The 13,684-nt window shown below is 48.7% G+C and overlaps 1 protein-coding gene across 1 annotated transcript in view; it reads right to left on the minus strand.

Annotated features, from left to right (window-relative positions):
• The window catches only part of LOC307247812 (zinc finger protein GLI2-like), a 69,112-nt gene that overhangs the window by 31,408 nt on the left and 24,020 nt on the right, over nucleotides 1-13,684 (minus strand). The window contains exons 2-3 of the mRNA XM_080023933.1: nucleotides 9,916-10,021; nucleotides 1,721-1,923 (exon numbers count right to left, since the gene is read on the minus strand). Of these exons, the coding sequence (XP_079880059.1) occupies nucleotides 1,721-1,923; nucleotides 9,916-10,021 (309 nt within the window). The remainder of the gene's footprint in view (nucleotides 1-1,720; nucleotides 1,924-9,915; nucleotides 10,022-13,684) is intronic.

Genomic DNA, 13,684 nt, shown 5'->3' on the forward strand with positions numbered 1-13,684 from the left:
TTCAGACCCCTGACATAATAGGCCTGTATTTCAGCAAACCTTTCTTTACTGCCGATCAATTTAAAACCCAGTCGTTCCAAAATGAATTACCAACTATTTGGAGAAAAGAAAAAGAACTCACACGCGACACTTCTCTACTGACGCTCTACTGACCAAATTAAAATAGAATCGTCGGCTGTTCATCGAATTCGCCATCAGATTCTGAACAGATTTTGCTTCCTTTTGGAAGCGAATCTATTCCCAGGGCGGGGACTTGATATAGGCCAAATAGGCGATTGTAACTAAAAGTGGCGTTGTTAGGTGTGGGCTTCCGGGACTTTAGCCCCAAATAAATAGCCCATCATCTAAAATAGTCCCAGATCTAAAAAAATAAAAAAATATGTATAATAAAAAAAATACCCCCTGGATCTATTGATTTTCCATTCCAATCATGCATTAAAGCCCTTGAAACCAATATCATATCGTTGATCGAAAACGCAAGTGCGTCTTGGGTCCTGTGTGTGGCATTCAAGCAGCAGACCCACCTCGCACTGCTTGGGATGCACACATTTTGTGGGAGCCCCGTGAGAGAGAGAGAGAGAGAGAAGGAGAGAAAGAGATAGAGAGAGATGGAGAGAAAGAGAGAGAGAGAGAAGGAGAGAAAGAGAGAGAGAGAGAAGGAGAGAAAGAGAGAGCGCCCCAGTTACAGTGCTCGTCATTTTGGCATCTGGTTAGGGCCGGCGCTCCCTACCGGCGACACAGGCGGCCACCTAGGGCACCCTCCCGAGGGGGCGCGGCGAGGGAGCGGTCGGGGGGCAATTTGATCTCCGCTCCGCTGCACGTCGCCGTGCCCCGTGCCTCCAAACGGAGCAAATAAAAACAGTCTGTTTTTATTTGAGGTGTATTTTATTTTACTCGGTTTCCTTATTCCCCTTGGGCTAAGCCGCTGATGTCTTTGAGTCATAGAAACGCCCCTGGTCGTTAGCCTTGACGAAATTGACGTGTCAATTTGTTGATGCATAAACCAAGACTTGTCTTGTGAAAACAATCAATTAGAAATTAATTAAAGGGGACCTATTATGGGGCATACACGCATGCACCGGCTCGACACTCTCCTTCTTAGTGCTCTCTATGTGTGTTTGGTTTATATGTCAGTTTGCCAATGTTAAGTTTAGTCGTGACAATCCCTCCTATTGCCGCTAAGATCTTCTGATAAAAGGATTACAGTGTAACCAGGCTGTTATGAGTGAACTATTAGCGTTAGCTACCACTAAACGGCAAAAGAAACACACAGCATTACTTTTAAAATGCTTACGTTTCACTCATCTGAAGTTTTGTCACGTACAGGTGGTTTTGATTCCTCGTTCTTTTGAAAGATTTGTGCTGGTAGGTGCAGCCAACAACGGAGCCGTGGGTCTGGGATGGTTCTAATTCTACTTTCTACTTTCTAGGCCCCATGTGACGTAGGAAGGGGTCGCACAACTGAACGGCTTTTTGAATCACATGCTTCCTTGTGTGTTAGTAGCCCCATCAGAGACACGAATGTATGTGCACAAACACAGAAAAGGTGAGTTTTTCATAATTGGTCCCCTTTAATATAATGTATATGAAAAAAAAAATCTGATAAATCAAATTAAAAATAAAGTCTACAATGCAACTCTAGAATTTAAGGCAAGTGTAAAAACACACCTTTAAATCAATTTCAGTGAAATATTTCTTTCAGTTGCAGGGCCAGACTTACATTCGGCCGGGCTGAGCCCCCTGGCGGCGGCGCTCATGGACAGTGTGGGGCTGGCGTGCATGGAGCGCAGGTAGTGCTCCATGTGGGGGTTGATGTAGGGGTGCGGCGGGCTGAAGGGCGACTCGCCCGTCGCCATGCCGGCGGGCGACAGGCGGATGAGGGAGATGTCGGAGATGACCGGACTTCCTGCCAAACCCGCGGGGCTGGGGGTGGGGGGAGTAAGAGGTGAAGAGATGAAGATGGATGAAGAGGAAGAGAAAAAATGACAAAAGCAGAAAGAGAGAGAGAGCGAGAGAGAGATTTGAGAGCGGAAAAGTAGAGTGTGAAAGGGGAGAGAATAGACGAATCAGTACAATGTTTAAACTGTATTGTAGTTAGAATACGATGTCAGAGGCGTCACGTCCACATCAATGACCAACAGCCCTTCTACCTGGCCTTGAGCAAGGAGCACCAGAGCTACTGTTATGTTGACCTCTAACCCCCATGTTCAGGTGGACTAGGTTGGTGGGCCCCAAGGGTAAATCAACACGTCTCGTTGAGCAGCTGCAATATCCCATTCTGCGAACACGTTGGAAAAGGTTCTTCCCTGGTTCCCTTCGGTTCTCCTTTGGTGCTGTGCAGCTCCTTGGAACATCGCCGTGCAGCCGACGTTGATCCTCATCATGGGTACCTACCTCCCACGCCTTGAAGCCTTCAAGATTCCTCTGGTGAGCGTCTTGGATAATTACTCTCAACACCTGACCCATTCATGCAGAACCGTCTCGAAGGGTTCCCCTGACTTACTGGGGGCTTTGATCTGGAGACGGGTGAGGGAGGTTTGTGGAGTTTGGACTGGGGCATTTATAAAGTGTTGTCTAATGAAGGCTTGATGGAAGTTGCACCCAGTCGGGTTTTGTTACGCTCGCTCACTCAGAACGGATGTGAACCCATTAGCACGACACAAAAACAATCAGGTAAGATGTCGCACAAGGTCCAGAGGGTTTATTCGAAAAAAAACAAACAAAAAAAAAACAGGCAGGGGACAAAACCAGGAGAACAGTCAGAGAAGATAAACTTATCCGGTCGGGAATGAGCAGAGAATCATGGTCCAGGGAATCAGGCAGAGGTTCGGACAGAAGTTACAAGAAAGTACAGGTAGTACTGCGGGAAAGCTCAGCATAAAGCAAGAGACAATCTGGCAGGGAACAAAGGGAAGTGGACTGGTGTTTATACTGCAGGAGGAACGAGGGAATGAGCTGCAGGCAGGGGAAACCAGGCGAAGAGAAGGGACGGGGCAGGGGCATTGCTTGAATGGAAAGACATCAGGGGCTTAGGGTTAGGGTTAGTGGGGGCAGTGTCCCCACCACGCACGGTACGTGCGCTGATCACGGGCACACGTTCGCTGGCGTGCAGTTGGCACAGCCGGCACTGCCAGAGAGATAGCGATCAGAGTGCAGAGCCCGCCCGGCGGGGCTATTTTAGAACGGGGGCTATTCATATGACATTGGGGCTAAAGCCCCCGATGACTACTCCCAATGATGTCACTAAAAGGGAGCGACAGCAAAGCAAAAGGGAGTGAGCGGATCTGACATGACATTGGTGGTTAGTGACATGACATGAGGAAATGACCAGATGAAAATAAAACATGAAAACAAATATAAATACTGGGAGATCGGGGAAGGATTCATGACAGGTTTATATGATGTTCCATCACCGTTCTCACTTGCTTTGATTGACAAAAGAAAAGAAGAAACCACGTTTTAATTTTCTAAGCTTCCTTCGTAGGCCAGCGAGTCCGTCAGTTTTACTCTCAATTATTTTAACAAATTTTAAGATGAATACATGCAAGCAAAATGCATCACTGTACTGTTCTTTCACGTCTTGGTAACTAATAATACACAAATACTGGACTGATAAGCACTCCTCCCCCACGGTCAGCTCCTTAGGTCCTCCTCTCCACGCCACTGACTCTTCAAACAAAACCAAACAGGGTTTTGTTTACCACCATAACAACCTCCTCACACCAACGATCACCTTTCAAAACAGTCCAGTGAGCCCCATCAGTATTTCTCTCTCTGACCGCTCCGCCGACGCCTCGCCCCAAACGATTTTTCCTTTCAAATCAACGGACGCTGGGTAAAGGCGAGGGGTGCGCTCGGAGGGCAAACCCACACCTACGGGTTCCCCTAAATAAGTGATGCAGGACTGTAACGTGGGGAGCGAGGAGGGAATGCCCGCGGACTGTTTCTTCATCGTTCGCCTGCCACTGCGCGGGGGAAACGACGCCCGGTCGGTGGAGCGCGGCATGGAAGGGGCCTGGGCGTCGGGCCAAAACCCTGCAAGAAAGGCGCGGACGTGTGGGTGGAGGCGGCACGGTGCGGGTGTGGGTGTGTGTTTCCCGCCTCTGCTGTTTGAGCAGAGCAGGAAATCAGCGGCCAAGACCTGCACTGGAGCTGCACCGGATCGGACCAAACACTTGAAACCCCGAGTCCTTCGAAGGAGCCGGTTTTGAAAGTCAGCGTCGGTTTTGGGCTTTGGGAGTTTACGGGTCTGGTGAAATTAACTAGGGAGGGGAAGTTAAGTGCCCCGTTCGGTTATCGTTATCATTTAAGATGAGATGATGAGCGAGTCATGGGTTTTAAGTCAGTTATTCCATCAAATCAAAGCATTCTTGAGTTTTTTGGGGGGTTTTATTATCCGCCCATGTAAATGGCCTTATAAAGTGAGCCCCAGGTTCAGGTTGAAACGGGAACGCTTCAGGTTCGGGGTTGAACTGGGGACCAGGTTTTCAATTTGAGTGAGAATCAGAATGTAATCAGATGTGACTATTTGAACAGCTCTTTCCAGACGTGTTTGACTGTACTTGTGAGGACCGGCCTCCGACGGCACTATTTTTGTTTGGTTCAGAAGTACCCCAGGAAGATGGGTCCTCACTTAACAGGTGTATTTACTCGGACCTCACTTTGATATCAGTACAATATTGTGTGTGTGTGTGTGCGTGCGTGCGTCTGTACGTGCGTGCGTTTGTGTGTGTGTGTGTGTGTGTGTGGGTGTGTGTGTGTGTGTGTGTGTGTGTGTGTGTGTGTGTGTGTGTGTGTGTGTGTGTGTGTGTGTGTGTGTGTGTGTGAGCTATGTCCATATGTCTGGGTGACTAACTGTGCATATATGCATGTGTGGAAGAGACCTGTTTGTGTGTGTGTGTGTGCGTGTGTGTGTGTGTGTGTGTGTGTGTGTGTGTGTGTGTGTGTGTGTGTGTGTGTGTGTGTGTGTGTGTGTGCGTGGGTGCGTGGGTGTCTGTGCTTTCTGTCTGTCTGTCGGGCCTCCTTCCTGTTTTGACTCGCTGCCGTGCGACACCTGAGATGAATTACAGTGTGACAGTGAGCTGCGTCTCCGCGCTGGGGCTCTGATTTAGATAGATCACGTTGTCCGGCCCGGGGCCCGGACAAACTCCCACCAGCTTTATTGGACCGCTGCGTGACGAGCACGGCTCAAACTTAACAGCCAATACCCCCCACCCTACACACACACACACACACACACACACACACACACACACACACACACACACACACACACACATGCCTTTTACACACTCTCATGCAGAGCAAGATGTGACCTAGATACAAGCAAACATACATTTTTGATTTTCTTTGTGTACAACAAATATATTTAAGAAAGTCTGGAATTTCCCTTTGGAGACTAATAAAGTATCTTTATCTTCGTCTTTATCTTTATATAACATGTCGCTGGTTTGAAACCCTGCAAACAATGTCCAAACTTGAAAAAGTGAGCGAAAAGACTATGACTTCTGAATGATTCATTCAATTAAATTCAATAATAAAATGAATAACTGATTCAACATTGATGTTGATATATTTATTTATTTTACTTATTTATCTATTCCATTTATGTATTTATTCATCTATTCTCTTTTGCATTTGATGCATCTCTTTTGTATATTTCTTGAGCTGTTGATCAGTTCAATTTATTTGGTTTGAGCTTTTTATATATATATTATACTATATATTTTTTATTTGAGAACTACAAAAAGTTACATGTTCCCCACTGAGATGCCGTCATGCCCAAATCTCTCTCTTCTTTTTGGCTATGGAAAAGAGAAAGTGGCTAAAAATAAAAGTCGATAAAGACCAAAAAAAAAGTATATAAATAAATATATGAACGTTTATCAGGGTTGAGATAAAGTTTCTACAATTCCATATGTACAGCACACATCACCAGCTTATACCCGGATACCTTTCCTAACTAAGTAATTGAACCCAAAAAGTATAAAACGTATTCATTTACTATTTAAAATATAGTAGGCGACTTAAAAGTCGACGACGTCTCTCCACAGCATAACATTGTCCGTCGCTGAGGTAATAAATGATGACGTGCAGTAATAGTTTCAAATCTTTATGGAAATAAGCTGCTCCATTATACCAGATGGAGGATGTTGCAGCACGACACATCAGGCCGTCAGACACTTGTTTCATTAAATCAAGTCAGTTCACCGTAGTGTTTGTCTGATCCTCAAGGCAGACAGCATTTTTTTTTTTTTTCTCGCAAAAAACCCCAAACGATTTATCTGTGTTCCCTGACGGCACCAAGCCAACAATTGGCTCAGGTGTGGATTCCGTTTGAACCTTGTTTTTCCATTTATTTATTTATTTTTATTTTATTTTACATTTTTTGCTTTGGGGCAGGGAGCCTGCGATCCAGAGTGCTTGGCGTAGCATCAGCGTTTCAGCTCTTTCAGCTTCTGAAGACCAGACGGAACAGAAAGCAAGCCCAGCGACGCCTTTCCAAAAAAAGAGGAAAATCGCTGAGGGAGAATGTGCGGCACGCCGACCGTTATACCGGAGTAACCCCCGACCGCGTGATCAGGTCTTGTGTATCGTTCAGAAGGGGCTTATTTATCAGTAATGACCTGACGGCCGGACATTATGCTGCTTATTACACGGAGACTTACAACATGAAATAATAGATTGAGACGGAATATTGATTTTAAATTATTTCAGTGCTGTAAAGCTTCCTGTTCGTAGCTTCTGCTGTGAAATAATTATCCACAGCAACAGAGCTCACACTGCAACGACGTTAGAAGATTCTCCCCAAAATAATTGAAAAACTTTGCCAAACTTTGCAAGCGGGAGTGGTTTCCCGCGACAACGGTCGTTATTAACGAAAAACGGTCGTTTTTTCAGAAATAGCAGACTGCTGATTGGTCGATCAGAATAGTCGATTACAAGAGCATTACTTGTAATAAGAACACACCATATGTGACGCCTGATATATTGTGGTAGTAAAACACTGCACACTACGCTAGCAGGTGTTTTACAGCCACGCACTGTCATGCAGGGAATACTACATATAAACGTATGTAGCACGTCCAAAAATGCCTCTTTTTTACTCGCATACTTAAGCACGTAGTACCTAGTACGCCGTTCCGGTCATCTCCGTCGGCGCCTCTTGTCTCCGACCCCCCTAAGCTCCGCCTGCGTCACGCGTCCACTTCCCCCCGCGCGACCGACTCCGAGCCGCTCGTCGATATATATTAAGTCCAGTCGCCCGAGCCTCGCCTCCACACGCCCGCCATGGGGCCAAACATCCCCAGTAGCGCACGGAGCGAGAGAGGGAGGGAGGGAGTGAGGGACAGAGGGAGCGAGGAAAGGAAGCAAGGAAGAAAGGAAGGAAGGAAGGAAGGAAGGAAGGAAGGAAGGGAGGAAGGAAGGAAGGAAGGAAGGGAGGAAGGAAGGAAAAAAAAAATAGGGCGCCCTCCTGCAGCTGCCTGTGATGACAGCCTTTGACAAAATAACCAGGCCCCTCATTACGGTATATGCAAACAATGATAAAGAGGATGGCGCCGACGTGTCATGTTAGACAATCAAGCAGGAGAACTCTGACACGCGGCCACGGGCGGATAATAAAGTGCCTGGCCGCGCGACAAATGACACCGCACTTAATTTGCTGTGCAATGCTCCTGTAATTAGGTGAATTTGGCGCGGGCAGGGGGGAGCGACAGCTAGATCAAGGTCTTGATGAATTAGGGGTCCACTGTCAAGATCAAATCACATTAATCAAGGTGGCCGAGTCGGCAGACAGGCTGGGCACCCCCTCCACCACACACACACACACACACGCACACACACACGCACACACACACGCACACACACACACACACACACACACACACACGCACACACCCCGCCTCCCCCTCTCCCTCTCTTTCCCCCGGCTGGCGTGATGAATAGCTCTGCTTCCGCCAGGCGCGAAGTATGTATCACCATCAAATCTCGTGAATTTAAATGGAAGAGTACTTTTTCGGAGAACTCTATTGACTTTCTCTCTCCCCCCCCCCCCCCCTTTTTTTTTTTTTTGCGGCTGGTCGCGTTTTTTGTTTTTTTCCTCCGCGATAAAAGAAAAGTTTCTTTATCACCGAGGAAAACGGGGGAGAAAAAAAAAAAAACCTCTCAGAACTTCCTTTGTTCTTTTGGAAGTGTGCCACGGACCCAGGACGACAACGGTGGCCGGACAATTTTTATTATTATTATTATTATTATTATTATTATTATTAGTAGTAGTATTATTAGTATTATTATTATCACTATTATTATTCATTTCACTTGATTAACATTAAATATATATTGTGAAGTTAAACATCAGAACTTCAACTGTAAACTAAAAACTGTGTTATAGTAAGTAGTATAGTAATAGTAAGTTAGTGTAATCCAATGGGGTTATTTAAGTCATTTTGGAAGGATTCAATGAATTACCTTTAAAATATTACTGACTTTATATAGACTGGCGGCTTGAGGCTTCACATGTAACGAGTGGACACGATGATTAAACTTGCGGCGACATGATGTATGGTACCTCGCAATATCCCACAGCGTTGATCAGGACCGCTGCTGTTCCCTCCACCAGGCTTAAAAAACCCCAAGTTCCCTCAGGACGAAGCCACGGTTCGCCACCGCGAGCGGAGCTATCCGGAAGCCAGTCAGCGCCCTGACCCCTGCGTTATACCGGGAGTTTAATTATGGTGTTCGCTCGAGGGGCAACGCGGTCTGCAATGCGCAGATTAGCCGCACCGCCAGCCCATAATGAACACAAACACCACGCCCGGCATGGAGGGTGTAATGGACCCAGGACCGCGGTTTGAGGTTCGTGGTTAATGGAATGAAGAAAGGCATCTGGTGGCCACCACCGAATGGATTCAAAACCACACACACACACACACACACACACACACAAAAATGTGTGTATACGTGTATATATATACATACATATATATATACATTTCTCTGGCTATTTATTTTCAATAAAAGGGTTTTTCAAACAAGCGATGCATAAAAAAAAAAAAAAAAAAAAAAAAGGGAGAGAGGCATCCGTTAATAGCTTAGCATCAGAGGTTATAAGTACCTTTGCCTTTATGTGTTGTGACTTTTCGGTATAGACTTTAGATCTTACATGAAGTAGGTGGGACCTCGTCCTTTTCTGAATTTCCCGCTGAATTTCTGGATTAAATGTTAAGCGTCGTTGTCTGAAGAGTTTACGTCTTTGTCCTCAGTATTTCTTACTCGCCTTTAATCATTAGTTATCTATCTATTTATCTATTAGTTATTTTTTTTATTCTTCTCCATTTCTCTCTTGAGTTTTCTTCATGTATTTTCGGCTTGGCTGGGTGACATCCGCACCGTGCCTACATGTCCCCTGCACAACACCGCAGCGGCACAGTCACACAGCAGTTCTACATATCCCTGCCACTCCACGGCGACGGCTGAAACCAGCCTGCCTTACTCGAGGGCGATCTGCGCGGCGTAGCGCTCCCCGAAGGGAGGGAAGATGTCACATCAGAAAACCATCCCTCACACCGGAGGAGCTCAAAGCCGGGTTGGATTATTCACTTTTTGAGACCCGGGGTTTCGGATAAAAAAACCCAAACGCGGCAGTTTGACGAGCTCCTGTCGTCGCCCACCAAAATGGTGCCCCCCCCCCCAAAAAAAATAAAATAAAACCTTCCCGGAGAGAAACCTTCCGCTCCCGTTCCGACCTGCCGTCCCGAGCCCCAGCGCAAGAGCAAATACGCCGCCTGCTTAATCGACCCGGCGCTTTAGAAAACAACTTTTTATCGCGGCACGCCGACGCCCGCTGGCGCCCGAAACGTTTTGCCGCCGGTTAAAAAAAAAAAAAAAAGCCAACAAACGGGAGGCAGCACTTACCCGTGGACGGCGTGGAGCGCGTGCGGCTCGTAGTGGTACCTGCCCTCATGGTGACGCAGGTCAATGGGGATGGGCGTGTGGAAGGTCGGGAAGACGTGCTGGGGGGCTGCGCAAAGAAACGAGAAAAAAAATAAAAAAATAAAAAAGCCAAAGAAAGATGAGAAAGGGAAGCAAAAAAATACAGAGAGAGAGAGAGAGAGAGAGAGAGAGGGAGAGACTTCAAAATTCATAAAAGAGAAGACGGGGGGTGAAAAAAAAAAAGGAGGGATTTCAAAGGCAAAGGGGCTACAATAAAGCAACATGAATTTCAGAGCAGGCTGAGCAGTTTCGTGTAAAATATTGGCACTATCACACAAGAGAAGTGGAATAAATAAATAATCAAAGTCGTCCTAAGAAATCCTACATCTTGAACATTAAAGATATCCAACTGGGCTTTTGACAAAGACCTGCAGCTAGGCCCCCTTTGAACTAGGCGGGATGATGGACCGGGGGTGGGGGGTGGGGGTGGGGGTGGTGCGGGGTGCGGTGGAGGGCGTAGCTCCGACCCAAACAGGGACTGACAGCGCCGGGACGAAGCTCCGGCTCCGGCTGCATCGCCCCCCCCCCCCCCGCCCTGCGCTAGGCACACTGATTCTCCGCCCGCTACGCCCTCGAACTCGAACTCGAACGAGGCGAGGAGGGCGGGGCCGTGTCCGACCAAATCGATGTGTGAAATCGGTGAAATTCTAATTTTCGGGCCCGGATCTCGACGTCGATCGACTACCGGCTGCTTAACACGTGGGAGACACGTGGGCGGACAGGACGGCCGAGCAAGTGTGGGCCTCCGTCAGAACAGCTGCCACGCGTCCCCGAGCTGGCGGAGCCCCCGCTCCCCGGGTCGGAGGGCGGCGGCGACGCACCGCCTCTTTCGGGTGGGGGGGCGTCTACGCCCGCCTGCTTTCATGGTGTTTGCGTCTTTCCTCGAGCATTCTTTCGCTGCGTTTTTTTTTTTTTTTTTTATAAACGAAATATTTTCCTTTCTCACCACCCCCACCCCGCCTTTTTTTTTTGGGGCTCGGGGGACGCTTTCCCCGAAACGTCTGACGAGCTAATTAACTGTTGCGATAACAGGAAACGCGCGGCTGATGTTTTCGGGGGGGGTGTAGCGACGGCCTTTCGGAGGTTTTCAACTCGGTTCCAGGCTTGTGTTTCTAATCAACGTTTTCCTCGGGTGTTGATGCCGTGGCCTTCAAAACATTTTTGGAAAATGTTCCGTGGAGGCATCGCTTAACTCTCACCCTGATCTCTTCTCCCTCTCTCCCTCTCTCCCTCTCTCTCTCTCCTCCACCCTCCCGTCCCTCTGCCCCGTCCTCCCTGTGCAGTTTTCAGGTCTCATTAATTGTAACCTGGTGGAACTGGTCTCCAGGGCGACGAAGAGGAGCGGACCGAGAGGAGGCAGGTGAGACAGCTGATCTCTGGATCGCATTAAAATTCTTCAGGTGTCACACACGCATGCACACACACACATGCGCACACACACACGCGCACACACACATATGCATATATGCATTTGGTCACCCAGAAATATAGAGATACACACACACTCGCATGCACGCACGCACGCACACACACACACACACACACACACACACACGCGCACACACGCACATAAATATAGAATACACACACACTTGCACGCGCGCGCACACAGACACACACCACACGCACACACACACACATAAACACACACACACGCACGCATGCATACACGCACACACACACATACACACACACACACACACACCAAACACGCACACACACACACATACATAAACACACACACACACGTACGCCCGCACGCACACACACACACACACACACACACACACACACACACAGTGTGTAGCACACTCGGTCGCACCCAATACCTGCATGCTTGCACAGACACAAGCACATACACACCGGCATGAGCCCTTCAATGTACACGTACGCACTGACCTACGTATGTTCATGTTCACACACACCCGCACGAATGAATGAAGACCGCTCACACACACACACACACACACACACACACACACACACACACACACACACACAGACACACACATACACACACACACACAAGCTCAAAACACACTCACACACTGAAGGGTCAAGGCCATGGATCATTATCTGTACCTGCCCCCCTCCCCCCTCCCGCCGAGCCAGAACCTCTGTGAGTCAGCATTCCAGGTCTATTTCTCTCACTCTACTCACCCTGACACCCTGACGGACAGGCGGGGTCCGTGCGGCCCACAGACAATGACCCCTTATCCGGGGGGCCCCCGCCAGCACAATGCCGCAGGGACCCGGGGCGACGGCGGCTGGTTTATTTCAGGCTTTTTTCGGCGCCGAGTCTCGGTGCGGCGGCCAAGGTTTTCACCTCCCGCGCCCGGGGAACGATGGGGGGACCCTGGGATTTGCAGATTGAAATGGTCGTCTCTGATTGCAGCGTGACGTTGGGTAGGTGTCAGAGGACTGCAGAGCTTGTCTGTATGAATTCCAAAATGCTCCTCTTGTTTCCAGAACTGAGCCAACGTCTGTCTATCTGCGGACATTGTTGACCACAATTCGTCCGAGGCTCGTTTAATTATGCCCTTTCTGGTGGCACTGACTGCTAAGGGTTTGCCAAGGTGTGTGTGTGTGTGTGTGTGTGTGTGAGAGAGAGAGAGAGAGCGAGAGAGAGAGAGAGAGAGAGAGAGAGAGAGAGAGAGAGAGAGAGAGAGAGAGAGAGAGAGAGAGAGAGAGAGAATCAGGGAGAGAGAGCAAAAGGGCCCCATTCAAAGAGCGGCTTGAGTTAATGCTCCATTCATAACAGTCATGGATGAATTATAAGAGAAGGTCATGGGAGGCTGATCGGGCGGGGGTACAGAGGTGGGGGTTGCAGGACGGGGTGTGGACTTTAAAGAGTAGCAGGAAATTGGTATCTAGGTCACACCACCGCCTGAGTTGCCCTGGAGTAAAATGCGGAGTAAAAGAGGTCCACGGAATACCAAAAAACGTCTATCTTGCAATTTACTTACGCTCGCGGACCGTTAGCTGTGCCATAGACACCATTTGGGGCGGAATTAAAACAACCGAATGTTGGTTTAGATGAGCTGCTATGACAGCTGCAGTCGAGGCCGACGGGGCTTTCTGGGATGGCATCTCCCGACTTACTCGGCCAGCCGGCGCGTCCGTCCGCTAACCAGGCAGCCCTGTTTCCTCTATGGAGCTCGGGCGAGAGCCAGCCAGCGCTGGACTGAGCGGGGTCCTGGCGGGGGGATTGACCAGGCAGGCTTATTCGATCACCCCGACAGCTCCATTGTTTCGCCGCCGCAAGGAGAACAATAGGGGAGCGCTCGAGAGAGTTCAAGAGGCGCATTTACCTGATTCGCCGGGCCCCCGATCCCCTCCGGGCGCAAGGGGCGTCAGGCGGAGGCGACATGCCCTCGCTTATACCCCAGCCAACTATTAGTCTTTGCTTGCTAAGATTAGGTTTTTTGGCGGCCGGGCGGCGCAGTGGTGCGTGGCCCGGGACCAGACGACAGTTTTTCATAGTCACGCCGGCTCTGCTCTCGCTACATACACACACAGCAGAAACGCCGGGCTATTGCATCATCGAGGGACACGACTTTAAAGTTTTGGTGTTTTTTTTTACTTTGGGTGCTGTGCTAAAAGGGACACTTTACTGCAAAAGTTTTTTTTCCGATGACGTAGTGACAATGACAAAAAACAGGTGCTGCTGCCCATGGCAGAGTCCTGTATC

This window comes from Zeus faber (assembly GCF_960531495.2).
Source record: "Zeus faber genome assembly, chromosome: 2".
Taxonomy (NCBI): Eukaryota; Metazoa; Chordata; class Actinopteri; order Zeiformes; family Zeidae; genus Zeus; species Zeus faber.